Genomic DNA, 18,857 nt, shown 5'->3' with positions numbered 1-18,857 from the left:
GAATTGAAGCATTTTGCAACCCAGTTTTTTCACCCAGTGCCAATTATCTAATGTAATCCTGGGCGCTACACTTCCTCTGCCAACCTGGGGGGGCAGCGGACTGACCTCATGCCTCCTTCTATGCATGAGGAGTCCAAGCTGCTTCTTTTCACCTGACGGGGAGTTTCCCCGGCCGGATGTAGCGTGTGGAAGGAACATGTTATTCTGACCAGTTTAACCAGTGATATCTACTTATTTAAACAACTCAGGGAGGTACTGTCTGTGTTGTGATTGCACTGACATACAATGGGTCAAAGGCCCAAATATTCTGGTTTTTATTGCCATCTATCAACCTGAACATTTCAAATATAAGATCTCCCCAATCTGTATGTCTCACTCTTTGCACACCATCATAATATGCAACAAAGAACTCCTCAGTGAAATCCTGAATTTTAAATTGATCTCAGAATCAGTTGTGCATGCACTGGAGTAATTATGTATTCATAAACGAACGTCATAAGCTGTCCACACAAGCAAACAAGATTTTCGTTACTATTAGAAGACGGGGGGGGGGGGAAACACATATACAGTATATATAAATATATATAAACTTTGCGTTTGCAAAGTGCATATCAGACCTCAAGGCAATACAAACTAGAACATTTTTAAGTAAGTTTGATATACCAGTCTACTTTTTTCATTGTAAACTTTAGTGTACAGTAATATACATGACTAATCGCTACGTACCTGGTCAGTGTACTGTAAGCTAAGGAGGTGGATAGATTCTTTTTTTAATTTAGCTGCTAATGGATAACATAGCCTTTAGGGTATTTTGTATGTTTTATGCTTTTCATTAACCTGTGTTAACGTATAGTAACGGCTATCAAAAGTTTTCAATCACCTTTAAAAATGTTGTATTACTTAAATTGTGACTGAAAGAAATGAGATTTAAGTAAAACTGTGAGACAGGATAATTTTAGATAATAATTAAGGGTACAACTGTTAATTGAACTGATTGAACAATTATCTAAAGATTTTAATAAAATAATATATTTTGGGCGAAAGTGATTGAAAATGTTTCTTTTTAAAAAACAACAGCCAATCTACAAGCTCCTCCTACTCGAACAAATGGGGCACAAGTGGTTAATCAAAGTAACACATTTTGGCGATTTACAAAAAATATACTTTTTTCCCCACAAGAAAAGTGAGAGCATGTTGGAAAACCTGCTGCCAGTACATTTATTGATTGTACACAATGGAATTACAAAATGCAATGCAGTCATAGTTGCTTTTGAGGAGACATCTCCCTACCATAGTCGACTCTACTGTATGTAAAGTGACCTGCAGACCATAAGGACATTCAAAAGAGACCATATAACTTTCATTGACATCAACCAAGTAATGCAAATTAGGGCTGGGCATTATGGCCAAAAGATATTGACCACATTTATATAGAAATTGAGACAATATTGTATTGTGACAATAACTTATTTATTTTTTTAATATTGTGTAGTATTAATGAATTTAAGTGATTTAAACCAGGAAAACACATTTATCATATTACTAGATACCAGACCATTATCTAGTTTCATATCACTAAATTGATAAATTAATATTACCCAGCCCTAATGCAGATGAGGCAAAACATGTTGGTCTTATAAGCAATAAGGTACAGTACTTTTCAGAAGGCAAACAATGCTGACCATGTCAATTGAATACAAGACCATAACTTATCATTTATCACACGTTAATGTAGCAAAAGTATTGGAAGGGAAAAAAGGCATTGTATGTGAGCATACATTTGAACCTCTTAACACAGATGTAAAACATGTACTACTTTACTTTCTGTGCCAAGCTGAAGTCTCAGATGAGTTTTCCTGAACATTTGTTAGAAATTATATACATGATAAAATGTAACCAAGATATCGAAAGTAAATCAAAGTGAGTTAAAAGGCTATAGAAAGGCAAACTTAAATAGGTTAAGTACAATTTCATGGGTAAATAAATGTTTGTTTGTCCTAAAGTCTTCATTAAAATGTATTTCTTCCAGACCTACTTAAAGTTTAGTTTATCCTTGCCCAAAGTTTGCTGTGAATCCAGGGACCAGGATCTGTAGTCTACATCATGAAGGACACATGTACAGAACTGTAGTGTTGGTGTACATAAGCTCAATTAACTCATCACAGCATTTAAAATCCTGAGTATGCTTGATATATCTAGCTCCTAGTGTGAAACCAAACATACTAAATCGGTTTAGTACATTTACAAAGGGCATTTCATAGCTTTCAGTAATTAAGAATGTTATATTAAGAGCTGATGACAAATCTTTAACTGTCCTTTATCACTTTATTTAGAGGCAATTTGTTGCCTCTAAATAAAGTAAGTCTCGGAGCTCTAGAAACTAGTGTGCAGATGTTCTCTCTCTCTCTCTTCCTTGAGGTTTGCCTTGATGCCCGACATCCAGCACCTGGCCTAAATGTAGGCATTGAGATGTGCACACAATCTTCTCTGTGAACTTTATCACAATGATGCCACTGACTGACAGGGTTGTAGGCTATATAAGGTTCAATAAATGGACTGTGGATATGCAAATATAAAATGGATGCAGAGCACCGGGTATGGCAAATGAAAAAGGCTAGGCAGATTCAATTGGTCTGAAAACAAATAAGCTTATTTGGATGTTTTGGATTTAGACTGAAGGCACTGGATGATATAAGCTCAGCAATCCACTAGGCGCTACAGCTGAAATAATATGAATGCATTCCTAAAGCGTTCAACAATCCCGTTCAATAAAACATGAGGAAAATGCAAGAGGCACTCAAAAATTCACAGTGATGTCATTACTGCCAACTCAGCGTATGAGTAGCATGGTTCGGGTAGACATGTGGTAGGTAATAGGAACTGACTACAGGTGTGGTGCTCAATCTTCTTAGAGCCCTAGACACAGTTGTTGCTCGGCTGACAATAAGCCACTCCGACCTACTTACTTACATTAATGCTGAAGTTATGTTCACCTAAAGTATGTATTTCACAGTGGGCATAGCAGCAGCAGTAGACTGGACATGTCATACAGCATCATCGCTTCAACTATAGTCACACAAGTACAGCACCTTTCCAAAAAAATTGAATATCATGGAAAAGTTGGTTTATTTACACAATTCCATTCAAAAAGTTTATCTTTCATAGATTATAGATTCACTGCACACAACAAATTTCAAGTATTTTTGTTTTTCTTTACACAATTTTAGTAAGAGAAATTATGAAAATCTGGGAACTAAATCGTTACCAAGAACTTTCTTCATTAATGTGTTTCTAAAGGTGTCTAATAACATGTACTAAGAGATTGAAATTCAATTCCAGGGGGAAATTTGAGTTATTAGCATAATATGTGATCATACCCATAACATCCTATATATGCCAAAAAAGTCCAAATGTCATCATTCTTCAAGTACCATGTGAAACGTATATGAAACTTTTTCATGATTCTGAATCCATTCCGAGCATTAGTTTTGCACAAAAAACACTGCTTGGGAGGAAAACGGCCATAGCCGTCATCACAAATGTGATGAGGTGGCCGAATTAGTGTTGTTTGTGCAAAACTAATGCTTGGAATGGATTAATAATCATGAAAACCCCCTAGTTTCATAATTATGTCACATGCTACTTAAAGAATGATGAAATTTTGACTTTTTTGCCTTAGGATGAGGGTATGGTCACATATTATACTATTAACTCAAATTTCCCCCGGGAGTTGAATTTCAATCTTTTAGTACATACATGTTAGACACCTTTAGAAACACATTGGTGAAGAAATTTCATGGTAACGATTTTGTTTAGAATTTCAACAAAAAATAATACTGTGAAGAAATGACCATTTACTTAAATTTTCCATTTTCCATTAACATTTGTTTTGAAAGTACCATATTTTGATTGATTTGATGTGATCCTCATTTTTTTATGTGGCATTCAGATTAAAACATTCATGCCCTGCAAAGGAGGAGTAAATGGTGATTTATTTACAGTATTCTAATTTTTTGAAATTCTGTTTTAGTGGGTTTTATGAGCTGGAAGCCAAAATTGTGTAAAGATAAACAAATATATAATTAAAATCATTTACGTACATCTATAATCTATGAAAGTTAAACTTTTTGAATGGAATTATGGATTTATTAGAAAGGTGCTAAAATTACAGCACCAGATTCTTTTTACCTTTCAGCTTTAAAAAAAACTGTTTTCTGGAACATTCCCTTTCATAATGTGCAAGTTTCTTCATTACGGTGACAGAGTGGAATGGAAAGGGACAGCAAATAGATTTAAAGCACAAATCATTAACTTCTTAAACGGACTCATAAGTGCTCATAAGTCCAACCCCAAACACTAACCATAAGCGCATGCAGGCACCATGGGGTGAGTGTTGACCCGGCCACGTCATAGTTGGACTAACGGTATGACGGACTAATGCACATTCCCTATATAAAGAAACGCTAGATGACAGCATTTGAGATTCTGGTTCTCACACATCCAGACAAGGCTCTTGATGAATGGGGACAAATCCAATCCTGAAATGTGCCATGTTCTGTGGACTGTGAGCTCATGCAGACAAGCTTAAAACATTGCAGCTGGTTTCAGAAACAAAGAAGCACATTATTAAATAATATTGAAATCAAAAGGCATCAAAAGTTTTGGTTTTCAAGAATGATCAGGCATAAATCAGTATGCTTCCTTCAGTCCATTCTCAGACCTTTGTTCTTCTGTGTCTACTCAACACAACGGCCTGAGGGTTACTTAGTGCTTGTTCTGTGAGAAACCCCATTACCTCTGGCTATCCAGAATCTACTTGAGGCGCTCTATCATTGTGTGTGTGAGGCCCAGGCTGAGCAACTGTAGAGTGGAGAGTTGGTCAAGGCGAGGGAAGGCTTTGAGCAGCTTCTCCCAGGTCAACTCCAGGAGGCTGGGGACAACCAACCACACCTTGTACAAGGAGCCAGTTCTCCGATTCTCAGACATATTCACTACACCACCATGAACGTACATACAGCCAGCCTGAAGGAGAGAGGAAGCAGTTGTTTATGTTGAAAAAACAAATCTATATCTTGCACAGAGGGCTGTTTTGTTGTACTCATCAGTAGACGACAGTAGACGATCAGCATTACTGGTAACCAGTGTAAAAAGACGTGTATATCCGAATAATTGTAACCGAAATATATCCGAAAAAGTGTCATATAATCCCATGAGGGATGGGCCACGAGGTGGCATGACACTTAAATAAAGTCATTAATTCATTCATGCACAAGAATCTTGCAAAATAGACCCGTCTGAAGTGAGTGGTGCTGTACTGTACTCCTCCCTGGCCTCTCTCTGTGTGTGTGTGTGTGTGTGTACGCTACGGGCCACTTTAGGTGTTGCAGCCACGTACGTACACATACTCCGCATAAGAGTGGCTAGCACCACTCAAAAATGCAATAGAGCTTCGCAGTCCCGCCCCCTTTCATGACGACGCCAGGCCCAGGAAATAATTCCCAAAGCATTTTCAAAAAGTATTTATTAAGACCTTTTAAGCGTCATGACAACAAAGCAAGCAAATCATGACAACAAACACAATATTTTGGACCAAACAAATAATTACAAAGAAGAAAAACAACAAAAAAAGTGTTGTAACCTGCCAATGTTTTCTTCTAATTATTTGTTCGGCCCAAAACATTGTGTTTATTGTCATGATTTGTCACGACAACAGTTGGCTTTGTCCGTGGCGTAGTAAACGTCTTTAAATAAATACCTTTTGAAAAATGAACGGGGAATTCTTTTCCGGGTCTCTATAGACGGTAAACACACAGTCCTAAGGGGATGATTAAACCAAGACCTGTAGCCAGAAATATGTTGCCAGCTAAACCATTGTTTTCTTATAAAGCATGCCTAATATAATACGCTCCTCTCTTCCACTGCATGTGGCATTTATTTAAATCACACACGTGTGAAGTGAGGGGCGCGCTTATCATCATACATAATCTCATTCTGGCCAATCTCAATTTGAGTAATCACTTTTGTCTTTAATGTTTGTGTTTACAGACTTTTGTCTCCAATGCTTCTGTTTACACAGACCCTTAAAGCTGGACATAGCGCCCCTCAAACATATTCTCAACATTTAAGCACAAGCTGTGAGTCGCACCGCTCGCTCCTGTTTTGATGCCGGCAGATGTGTTGGAACGGTGGGACAATGGCAAATGCAGTCGGAAGTTTTATATTAGTCTTAAGACTCAATCAGTATTTCCCCCTGCGATTCATTATTTTGATCACCCGTTTACGCACGCAGGCCCACTTCACAGGCACATTGCGCGTATAATGGAGTGGAACTGACACAAATTGGAAATACACATAATGTACCAAGTGTGCCTTTGTTTGTACACATACTGTAGTGTACTAACCGGAGTGACTGCAGCACAGTGGAAGTAGGCTGGCTCTGGCATGAGAGCTGGCATCCTGGTCCATTGGAAGGTCTGCAGATTTAGCTTCCACAGGTCAGACAGGATCTGCTCACCATTATAACCCCCACATATAAACACCTCTGGTCGGGGAGAGACATAAGAACGATATCCACAAATATTTCACAGGCAGGTCCAAGTTTATGATCACTGAAAAAAGAATAAACTGTCATTTGTTCGCTTACCGTCTTTGACCTGAACACAGCTGTGACAGCGGCGTGCAGCAGGATATCCTGGTGTAGATGACATATTACACATTGATTTCAAAGCATGGGTCTTTCTTTAATTCTGCACTGCCATGGTAAAACACCATATGGATGCATAACAAACCTATTTTTTCATGAGGTCTGGTGGTTATTTCCTCCCAGTAATTTGTCTCCAGGTTGTATGCATGAATCTGGCAAGAGAAATTTGAATTAACCCAATACATAACAATGACCATTTGGCCAAATAAGTTCCTCTGCATTGTGTACAAAGCAAGCCCTGCCATCTTGTACCTTTTCTAGGGGGTATGAAGTCCAGGACGTGCCTCCTCCTAGAATGTATATTCTCCGTCCATCGTGAGCTAGCTCATGTCTGTACCTGAGGGAATAAAAGTTAATTAATATTGCAGGGATTCCCTAAGGGTTACACACACACACACACCAGACTATAATTAAATTACTCCACAGACTGACCTCTCCTCAGGCAGATCTGAGGGAGCATTGCTGGGCTTGAGGTGGGTCCACTCTCTGGTGGCGAGGTCCAGTCTGTGTAAGTCTGTACTATAAAGATAACCAGTTGTCCCTCCAAATACGTAGAGGTAGCCATTTATAATGACCATAGCCTGGAAGTGGAGATGGTGAATAGAAACCTAAACGTGTGATGAGATAAGGTATGACTGCATGTACGTATGACTGAATTCACAGAATAACTTACCTGCCCATAGATTCTGTTAGGTTTCTTCCCTCTGCAGTTGAGTAAGTTCCAGCGTTTGTATAATACATTGCAAACATGGACATCATTGCCATTGTTTTCGCCAAATGGAATCCCAGTGCCACCAAAAACAAGCAGGTTGTTCCCATGCAAAACAGCTAGGGGACAGAAGAAAATGGTATATAACTTAAAAGTAACATAGATAGTTCTACCCATATAGACATATAAACGTAGACGCCTGTCACACCCTTTGATCATGAAGTCGTGAACGATGAACGAGGCAGTTTGTTTGTAGATACTGGAGGCTATATTTTATGCCCAAAAGCCTACGTCAAACTGACGAAACACACAAAAGAATAAATCATGATTAACATGAGTATCAAATTAAAACGCATAACGAAATAAATCATAACGTAACAAACAAATGCTCAAAACAAACGCTATTTACCTCACTGGCTGCCCATAGCTCAAAGGGCATGCGGAGAGGAACCATACATGAACATGAACATCATAACAACCAGGACTTTCATTGCGACATGCAGCGCTCCGTAACAAGCGACTGCTCCCGTCTCACACTAAAGTGTCACTGACAGACGGAAGCGCGATGACTGTTCTGTGAGGCGCCTAGTCTACGCCCTATATGCTGACGTAACGGAAATGGGCGTCATATAAGTGAACTTGAACTCTTAAAGCCTGGTCATTATAACGATAGTGTACATAGTAAATAGATAATATAGAAACGTAGTAAATAGATAATATAATGCATAGTAAATAGACAATATAGAAAATATGGCAGCCAAACTCCCACCAAAATCAGAAATTTGATTTTCCAGAATAACGCATTTTTGATTTAGACCTTAGTCTGCTTCCACTAGGACCACAATCTTGTGTACTGGTCTGTCCAGATAAACTGGTTTGTTATTCCGTTTTCCCTGTTGATCCAAGGTTGAATCTCCGATTAGAAGTTTGACCTTCCTGACCGTGCCGTCAGGGCTAGGATAGACTTCGGTGACTCTTGCCACCTTCCAATGATTCCTGGGAGAGTTCTCCTTTAACACTTACAGCACGTAGGACGCCTGAGAACGTCATAGGATACCGAACGTAGAGTTCTAAGGACGTCTGAGGACGTCCTAGCGACATCCCAGCGATGCGGGGCGAGATATTAATATTCAGAATTTTTCCTATTTATTTTTTTGGCATTTCGCTTTTCGCTTGCCGTATGCTAACGCTCAGTGCAACTATTAGCTTATTATTGACTCCCACGTTAGCGAGACGGAAAGAATGACTCGTAGCTCCTAATCCAGGGCGCTCTCCGTGGTGATGAATAGAGCGATATGCTGGCGCTTATTTTCTGCTCCTCATCCGTCTCTCCCGCAAAATATGAACGCTTTTTGGAGCGTAAAACAATATATTAAGATGATCGGGGATGTTGAGGTCACTTTGTAAAGTCAACTTTTTTAGGAAAGTGTTTCCGGTTCATGGCTTTCAAAGTAAAAGCGATCAGACACCTCCGGTATTCTATAGCCTATATTTTGAAGGCAGTCGGCGTACTCAATGTGTTAAGATGACAATGTCATTGGTTTTAGTGTTTCTCTTGTCCTTCTGCCATATGTGTCTTTGTTGCAAATTGAGGAGATATTCCTTTTTCCATCTTATCCAAAACTCATTAGTCATGAACTGTACTTCTTTTGCGTAGATATACGTCCCGACTGATGAATTGACCTGGAGGAGGCATGATGATACTGGATTTCATGGTGAGTATATGATTAGGGGTGAGTGGTTCGAGACTGGTCGGATCATTTAAGTGTTCTGTCGTTAATGGTCTGCTATTTACGATTGCCATAACTTCATATAAGAAGGTCCTTAATGAAGTACAGTCGAGTCGTTGGGGTGATTTATCAAGAATGGCCGTTAGAACACTTCTGATGGTTCGGATCTGTCTCTCCCATACGCCTCCCATGTGACTGGAAGAAGGAAAGTTCAGGATGAACTCACAGCCGTATTCTTTTAACTGTTCCTTATTCAAATCCTCTCTTTTTGCACCAACAAAATTGGTGCCCTGATCACATCTCAATTGTCTGACATTACCACGTATGGCAATGAACGTGCGTAAAGCGTTAATAAAGGCATCAGTGGTAAGGTCATCCAGCATTTCAATGTGTATGGCGCGACAACACATCCACGTGAACAGTAACCCGTATCTCTTTAGCTCCTTTCTTGCTTCTTTCACATGGAAAGGGCCAAAGCAATCAATGCCACAATAAGTGAAGGGCGGGGTCATTTCCATTCTTTCTTCTGGCAAATCTGCCATCTTTGGTTCCTGAGTGGCTCTTCTGTACCTTCTGCATTTGGTACATCTGTAGATGTGAGAGGCAACTGCATTGCTGCATCCAGTGATCCAGATGCCACTGGATCTTAATTCGTTCATAGTTATACCTCTTCCTTGATGCTGTACCTTCTCATGATAATGTTTGATAAGTAAAGCAGAGATATGACTTTTCTTGGGTAGAATAAAGGGATGTTTAACATGAGGATGGAGAGAGGACCTGGTCAACCGCCCTCCAACCCTGAGAACGCCATATTCATCAATAAATGGGGATAGTTTATGCAACTTATTTCCTTCTGTCTTGAGCCCTTTGCCTTGATTCACATCTTTGATTTCGGTGCTGAATCCATCCCTTTGTGCCAACTTGATTATGAACAGTTCCGCTTCTTTCCGTTGCTCGATACTTGTGGCTCCATCTGAGAGTGTGAGACCCTTGATTCTTTGAGCATGGCGTTTCAGACAAGCGATGGCTTTGACAGCTCTTTTCCAATCAGAGAACTTATTCAACCGGTCGAGCAACGTCCTTACTTCCTTTGCCTCTGTCTTATATACTTGGGCCTTGCGAAGTTCCGGATCGTCAGTGATCTCTTCCAACATGGTTTCTCCTTTGGGTAGCTCTCTTTTCCACAAGAAGTCTGGGCCAGTGAACCAATCTGAAGCAATAAGCTGATCAGCAGTTAAGCCTCTTGATGCATGATCTGCAGGATTCATTCCAGATTGGATGAAGTGCCACTGCTTTGGATCTGTAAGAGACTTGATTATTTGCATTCTGTTGGCAACAAATACATGGAATCGTCTTGCATCGTTGTTTATGTAACCAAGGACAACCTTCGAGTCTGTCCAAAAGTATTCTGTCAGACCGTCGATCTCGAGCTCATTCCTGAGCATAACACTGATCCTTGCTGAGACAACTGCAGCAGATAACTCAAGTCGTGGTATGGTGGTTATCTTGGTAGGAGCGACACAGGCTTTCCCCATAACTAGTGAGCAATGGACGTCTCCATTGGTGTTGATAGCTCTGAGGTAAGTACATTCCCCATAACCAGTTACACTGGCGTCTGAGAAATGGTGAAGCTCGTACTGCTGTACAGTGAAATCTGCTGGAACAAAGCATCTCTTGATCTTAATAGAAGACAGTGTCTTAAGGTCTTGTAGCCAACATTCCCATTGGGTTCTGAGCTCTTCTGGGAGTGGATCGTCCCAATCAAGTTTCTCTCTGCACATTTGCTGCAAGATCTGTTTACCCAGGAGGATAAAAGGTGCTACAAAGCCCAAGGGATCATAAACGGAAGCTACCGTGGAAAGAATACCTCTTCTGGTCAATGGATGTGTTTGGATCGTGACTCGAAACTGAAAGTCATCAGAAGACGGGCACCACTGAACGCCAAGAGCCCTCTCCATAAGTGGTTCTCCAAGGTCCATATCCAGGTCTTTGACGCTTTCTGCACATTCCTCCTTTGGGATAGATTTGAGCTGTTTGAGACAAATTTGTGCAGTCTTAGTTGACCTGTGTGACAAAGTGCTCTTGCTTCTTGTATGAGCTTGATTGCCTCTGCTTCAGTTGAGACACTCACGAGTCCATCGTCGACATAGAAGTTCCTCTGTATGAACTTCACCGTGGATGGGTCGAACTGCTCCTGACCGTTGGCTGCAAGATGCTTAAGACCAAAGTTGGCACAGCCCGGAGAAGAAGCTGCCCCGAAAAGATGAACCTTCATTTTGTAAACTGATGGTGGAGAATTAAGTTTGCCCTCCTCCCACCATAAGAATCTTAAATAATCTTGGTCTTCAGGTTTGACGTGGAACCTGTTCTGTGAGGCGCCTAGTCTACGCCCTATATGCTGACGTAACGGAAATGGGCGTCATATAAGTGAACTTGAACTCTTAAAGCCTGGTCATTATAACGATAGTGTACATAGTAAATAGATAATATAGAAACGTAGTAAATAGATAATATAATTACAATTTAGGCATTTAGCAGACGCTCTTAATCCAGAGCGACTTACATTTAAGCAAGAACAAAAGCATGGGAATACATCACATAAAAGCATTTATCATGAAACATGCGTAAGCTAAGAAGGTAACAGTGGAATATCTATATGATGAAACTATACATACACTATACATAATAAACTATACATATTCACTACTATGCTATACATATGTACTATGGCGTGCTATGACTATATACAATACAATTATAGTGCTGTCTACATAACATGCTATAAGTCTGTGTCAAATGCTATCTAAGCCAACAGAAATGCTATCTAAGGGGTTAGGCCGGTAAGTGCTATGGGCCATGATGGAGTCTGAAAAGGTGGGTTTTCAGGCTACGGCGGAAGATTGGGAGTGATGCTGCAGTTCTGACTGCAATGGGAAGTGCATTCCACAGTTTTGGAGCCAGAAGGGAGAAGAGTTTGGGACGTGTGGAGCGTTGTCCCGGCGTTTTTAGTGAGGGTACTTCCAGTTTCCCTGCGTTGGCTGATCTGAGTGCGCGGGAGGGTTTGTAGGGTTCAATCATACTTGTAAGATATGGGGGAGCCATACCTTTGGTTGCTTTGAATGCCAGCATCAGAGTTTTGTATTCTGTGCGGGCAGCGACCGGGAGCCAGTGGAGGGAGCGGAGCAGGGGGGAGACATGTGAGAATTTTGGCTGGTTGAAGACCAAGCGAGCTGCTGCATTTTGGATCAGCTGGAGAGGCTTAAGTGCACAATGCATAGTAAATAGACAATATAGAAAATATGGCAGCCAAACGCCCTTTCCGGCTCTGGAGGATATGTGCTCAAGGGAGGGCAAAACTTTACCGAGATTCCTTGCTAAGCCCCGCAGAAGCATGAGCGTGAGCGTGCGTCACAGAGGGCATGTTCGGGTCTGTAAGTCCCGGAAAAGATGCGCTGTGATTGGCCAGTAATCACTTGAGTGGCAGCGTGACGTAATGTGCCTTCCACACTTCCGGCGTACTTCCTCTCCCAGTGTAAATTCTTCCGCCCCTCCTTCAACACACATCGCTCCAACGAACTGCAGCGGCCAATGAGGCATCTATTCTTTTAATATCTATGGTTCTACCAATGTCAGACATTTAAAAAAGAAATACAGCCATTCTCCCCTCTGCTACTAGGGGCCACTATAGAGCGTCCCAGTCCCGCCCCCTGCGAGGTCACCATTAATTTTGTTTCAATACGTTTCAAAACGTATTTCTTATTATTTTACGATTCTGAAAATAATTAATCAGTTAAATCCATTAAAGATTGTCCATCTACTTCTGTTTCAACAGTTAGTTTCAATTAATATGCACACACACAACACAAACAGAAAAGAGAACAAGAAAACACCATAGACTACCATTGAGATATGCATAACATGGCATATTAGTTATATGTCTTGGACATACAAAAGCAGGCATGGCTGATTTTATGACCAGGGAGTTTTTTTTTACTGACAACGAATGGTTGGAACGGATTCAGCACCCCAAAAAAACCCTATTTACACACCTCATATTGGCCAATTTTAAAATGTCCTGCTTTTAGCCTAGGGCTAGGCCCTCTGGGTACCCCAACTTTGATTGGCTCCCACAAATTTCCCAAGGGAGTTGGCTTGGAGGTACACATTTTTCTGTGATAGTAGTCACCTTTTAAGCATTTTTTGCAGATTTGCCACAACTTTTAACTTTTTTTTTTTTTTACCTAATTATTTGGACACAATCTATAGCAAACACAGAAAGACAAAACGAAAACAGATAGACGGGTAAAAACGTAATCGCCTGCCTTTGGCCATCCGACTGACAACCGGCCTGGTGGAGATTAAAAAACAAAGTATTTATCTTTCAAGGATGATCAACTGAACGATGCTTCACTATTGCATCAATTTGCCTGTGTATATGTGTTTTTATTTTGTCAATGTTTTGTTGTCTCTTTTAGTCACAATGTATTTGCGCTGGCCGCTGGGTAACTACAGTGATAAATGGACAGAGGGTGATATCTGATAACCCCTTTTGGGTTAATAACTAACAGTAGCTGACCAATCAGTGCAAGCAAGAGTGCCAAGTGTGCTCAAATGTCACAGTGAGTGACCTATTACACACAAGACACGTCATGTCAAATATGGCCACAACAGTTGATCAAATGCTTACTTCTCATGATTAAATCAAATCAATTAGCCTTTCGCTAAATCCCACCCCAAAAAGTGATTGCCCAATGACAATCCAAATAGTTTAGCAACTGTTTAGCTTTCGCCACCTCATAGCTGTCAGTGTTATTTTGCATGGCTGTGTTGTTGAACACATACACAGCTTAACGTCGACAAAGTTACACGACTGACCCACCCAGGTGATGGCAATACTACTAATGACCGTAGTCTTACCGTGCAACATGAAAACAACGGCCGGGTGGTCGTTAAAAGTTGATTTCTCCCTCTGTCATTTATAGTTTTTTTAATAATGTAATTTGTCCAGTGCATAGCCTACAGCAGGCCTGGTTGACTAGATTTAGAAGACATTTTGAAGGTTTCGCTACCGAAATGATCGATTATTTTATATGGAGAAATCCCATAATTTAACATCTCAATGGCACAGCATGCCCTGTCTCCTCGCTGCTAACATGCCTACAATTGGACAAGAACAGGTTGGGGAGGGACTTAGCGAAGGGTTAATTGTGTATGTCAGGGGTTTTCAACTGATTATGAACCAGGGACCACCACCCTGACTAATAATCAACCTGGGGACCACCACCCTGACTAAGAATCAACCTGGGGACCACTGTTGAGTTGGGTGAGGGGATATTAAAATTAATATAAATTTTAATCAAGCCCTTAACAGTCAGTAATTTAACTGGAATATGCTAGTCGTCCGGAGCTATTCCTTTCCGATGGTTGGCTTACTCTGTTCTCTTAACCTTCCATATTAAACTCATAGATAGCAGACACATGCGATTGCATGATTATATGGGCACATTTGACATTTCCTAATAGACTCAACCAGTCAATCCGGTTCACTTTCCATTGAAATTCAAACTCCCTTTCTGTGGAAGTTCTTGACATCCGACTTCCCAGTAACTGACATTGATGTCATCATATCACCAGGTCACTTAATGAACTAGTTCGTTTCCCAACTAGTGGTCGATAAAAAACATACTAAATGCATGGCCAGGGACCACATGCAATACCTTCACGGACCACCAGTGGTCCACGGACCACCTGTTGAAAACCCATGGTGTATGTGACAAATAAATGATCAGCCCGGCATTTGTGCTTGCCCTGTAACCAACATCCAGACGCTGTATTTCTCCCTTCGGTTGGATAACCTCGAGATATCGATCAGTGAAACAACCATTACTACTTACTTGACATTGAGGCAAGCTCGGTGGGCATGTAGCCCTCAGTCCGGACCTGCTGCCAGGTGGCTGTGGCAAAGTGGAACCTCCACAGTTCTCTGAACAGTGGGTAGTCTTCATTCTCGGAACCACCTGCCTCATTAAAGTCTGGGTTGTAACCTCCAAACACATAAAGGTTGGCATTGTCTGCAACACAGCGATGCCCACTCCGGGCAGGAGGTGCACAATGTCCTGGGGAAGAGAACAGCACATTTAACACAGTGAGGTGTTTTCAGCACAGATTAAATATGTAAAGCCTGAGTTGCACATGGGGTTCCCCATCGAAGAATATCCGATCTACAAGCTCAATATAAATAATGGTATACAGTAAGCAAGCATTCCCCACTTCTCATGCAGCTCATTATTGTTTATTACTGGGCCAACATGAGCCTTCAAAGGCATAAAAAACAACTACAATTAGATAAAATAAAGGCTAGCATTACAACATATATTTTGCTGAAACCTTTGTTTTAATATCTGGGATTTATATAGGCTTTTTGTATTGCATTGATTCCCAAGAACAGTGTCATTCTCATCAGGGTTCGTAACACTGTTCAGAAATCACTTCTTTAGGATGTTGATGATCGACAATATTCATCTTATATAATTATGAAAATTATATAGTATATTATATATACTGAAATATGCATTTGGATCAGTAAGATAAATAATTAAACAGAGAGGTAAATGCAGTTGTTGGGTAGATTTTAAAAGGTTAGTCTTTGCACCGTCTGTGTTGGACTTGGCCGCAATTTGCTTTATAATGGGATGAATCTAGAGTTGCAATATCCTCCATTGACTACTTTAATTTAACTCATCTAATTTGCGTTTGCGTTAAACTCACCAACATTGCAGCTCTAGGACAAACTTGAATTATCCTCTTTCAATCTGCCGAGATTTCTTTTCATAAAAATCCACCATAGACGTGTTATGAGCTACTTTCTGTCAAGAAATTCTGTGCAGGTGATTATTTTTCTAAGTGTTTCCAGTTTGGAAGCACTCGTTTTTGTTAACGGGTCGCGCTCCTGCCTCCTGCATTATGTGTAAATTCGAAACAGGTGTGTGCTTCCAAACTCCAGCCCTTTGCAATCACCTGCACAGAATTTCTTTGACAGAAAGTAGCTCATGTCTACGGTGGACTTTTATGAAACAAAAGCTTGGCAGATTGAAAGAGGATAATTCAAGCTTGGCCTAGAGCTGCAATGTTGGTGAGTTTAATGTTGTTTAATACAAGCAGATCACAAACGCAAATTGGATGAGTAGGGAGTCAATGGAGGGTATTGCAACTCTAGATTCATCCCATTATAAAAAAATCTAGAGTTGCAATTTGCAAATTGCGGCTATGTTGGACTGTGACAATAGAATGGGTAGAGGTTTTGTGCTGTCAACATTGGTCGAGACTGGAGACCCACCTTCTCTCAGAAACCGGTTGGGTATTCGCAGGTTGGGGCAGGAAGGGGAGAATATGCGCCGAGCCTGAAGCCACCGCACTCTTTTCTTAGAACCTGTCAGAAGATTAAAAATAAATAAAAATCACACTTGTGTGAAGTGAGGGGCGCCTTTATAGTTTATCGTCATACATGTCACACATCACATTCCGTGCTCAGCCAAATAAAATCATCTCAAATTTGGTACACAAACACACAAAGCTGGGTATAAACGCCCCTCAAAAATCACACCCATGTGAAGGGAGAGTAGTGCCTTTTAGCATGATGGTGATGTATAGACCCACTTGATCTCACATGACAGTAACCATGCTGCCACCGACTACTAACAGAAACTCAAACACACAAACCAGTACCAGTGAAAACACTTATGACAGTACAATGACCCACACACAGTCCCAAGACTAAGCCAAAACCATGCAGCCCTTTCATATTGAACTGTTTGTATGTTTCATTTGAAGCCAGGAGAGGGACAAATGTGTATTTGTACTTTAAATGAAGTGGCGACACACACACAGAGTGAGAACGTTGGCTTCCGTAGCAGGCTAGCTAGCTTTGGCTAATGTATTGGGCAAAAGCCAAAATTCTACTGAAATTGTTTCCAAAAATATTGTTAGCTGACAACCAATGCCTTCCCCAAATCAGTTCTATGCACTGCTGTCTGCTGTGTGCCAACGCGTCATCACAGCTCGTGATGCTGCTGCTGCAGTTTGCACACCAACTGCATTCCGTTTGTTTACAAACCTGAATCACGGATAGAGGGCCTCCACGATAGCTTCTCGAACTTATTCAGCTGATTGTTGTTGTTGCCACAATGTTCTCCATCTACTGCAAAAGACATTTTTGCTTAAAGCGTTGACGGTAAATAATAAATTGATAATCCAGCTTGCAGAGGCGACTTCAACTATAATCGTTTCGTGTCGTTGCATCAGACTTGCAGCCACCAAGCAAGAAACTCACAGTCTCACACAGAAACCAAAACACTACAGTTCCAAGTCCACACCTGCTGCAGCCTGGTTGTATATTTCGTCATACCACGACGACGGTGTCACGCGTTGAAAATAGAAGATTTGCAAGCTCACGGCGCCTCGCATCCGCGAAGCGTTGTGAGATTGTAGATCTGCTAAATTCGGAGCGCAACACCTTCGTACGACGGAACTTAACGTCACGGCCAGCTGGGCTGTTTGGACCAATCAGAGCAGGCCGGCTATTGTTGCTGTTCTGAGCCAATCAGAACAGGGTTTGGTCGGATGACGTCTTTATGTTATCTACAGCAGGGGTTTTCAACTGAGTATGAACCAGGGACCACCACCCTGACTGAGAATCAACTTGGGGACCACCATCCTGACTGAGAATTAACCTGGGGACCACCACCCTGACTGAGAATCAACTTGGGGACCACCACCCTGACTGAGAATTAACCTGGGGACCACCACCCTGACTGAGAATCAACTTGGGGACCACCACCCTGACTGAGAATCAACTTGGGGACCACCACCCTGACTGAGAATTAACCTGGGGACCATTGATGTGTTGGGAGTGGGGATATGGTCGTGGTGTGGGGGAAAGAAATTAACCTTCCATATTGAACTCATGTTACTGTTCATTGTAACTTACTCTATGAGTAAGCAGACACTTGCGGTTGATTATGGGCACATTTCCTTATAATGGTGAATCAACCAGGCAATCCGGTACGGTTTCCCTTGAGATTCTAACTCACTTTTCTGTGGAAGTACTTGACATCCGACTTCCCAGTAACTGACAACATCGACGCGTCATCATTTGTCACCAGATCATTTACTGTGTTGTTTCTCAACTTTCTCTAACCCTAACCCAATACAATAAATTCAAATACGAATCTACATTACCTACATTACTAAATGCATGGTCAGGGACCACATGCAACACCTTCACGGACCACCAGTGGTCCACGGACCACCAGTGGTCCACGGACCACCAGTGGTCCACGGACCACCAGTGGTCCACGGACCACCTGTTGAAAACCCATGATAATAATAATAATAATAATATTTTTTATTTTTACATTTGAAACAAATCTCAAAGTGCTACAGGCAGAAAAATGTAAAATACAAATAAAAATAAGAATAAAACGGTTAAAAACAGCACACAGGGCAGCTTAAAAGTCAGAAACAAATAATAACAAAGAAGAAAAACAACAAAAAAGTGTTGTAACCTGCCGTTTTCTTCTTCTTTCTAATTATTTTGTTCAGCCCGAAAAATTGTGTTTGTTGTGATCTACAGAGATTGATTGGTCCTGTGCATTCGATGGGTGGATCTAAGTGGATTCATGCTACATCGGTTGCACGTGCACCATCATCTATATAT

At 41.0% G+C, this 18,857-nt stretch overlaps 1 protein-coding gene across 1 annotated transcript; it reads right to left on the bottom strand.

Annotated features, from left to right (window-relative positions):
- Positions 1–706: 706 nt before the first annotated feature.
- LOC310857796 (kelch domain-containing protein 10-like) lies at positions 707–17,466 on the bottom strand. Its single transcript, XM_083763687.1, has 10 exons — positions 17,256–17,466; positions 16,479–16,571; positions 15,037–15,258; positions 7,377–7,531; positions 7,136–7,284; positions 6,956–7,040; positions 6,789–6,855; positions 6,644–6,691; positions 6,402–6,541; positions 707–5,022 (listed from the first exon to the last, which is right to left on the bottom strand). The coding sequence occupies exons 1-10, from the start codon at positions 17,350–17,352 to the stop codon at positions 4,813–4,815; spliced, it is 1,266 nt and encodes a 421-aa protein (XP_083619813.1). The 5' UTR covers positions 17,353–17,466; the 3' UTR covers positions 707–4,812.
- Positions 17,467–18,857: the final 1,391 nt, after the last annotated feature.

The sequence above is a fragment of the Protomyctophum parallelum genome, assembly GCF_964188405.1.
Source record: "Protomyctophum parallelum genome assembly, chromosome: 4".
NCBI lineage: Eukaryota > Metazoa > Chordata > Actinopteri > Myctophiformes > Myctophidae > Protomyctophum > Protomyctophum parallelum.
The sequence above is the reverse complement of the archived record's forward strand: the minus strand, read 5'-3'. Positions and strand labels throughout refer to the sequence as shown.

Excerpts from the sequence above, each read along its gene's own strand:
- LOC310857796 (XM_083763687.1), bottom strand. The coding sequence starts at position 17,352 with ATGTCTTTTGCAGTAGATGGAGAACATTGTGGCAACAACAACAATCAG. Across the intron at positions 16,572-17,255 it reads GCCCTCTATCCGTGATTCAG|GTTCTAAGAAAAGAGTGCGG; the intron begins GTTTGTAAACAA and ends ATCTTCTGACAG. Across the intron at positions 7,532-15,036 it reads CGAGCTTGCCTCAATGTCAA|CTGTTTTGCATGGGAACAAC; the intron begins GTAAGTAGTAAT and ends TCTGTCCCCTAG.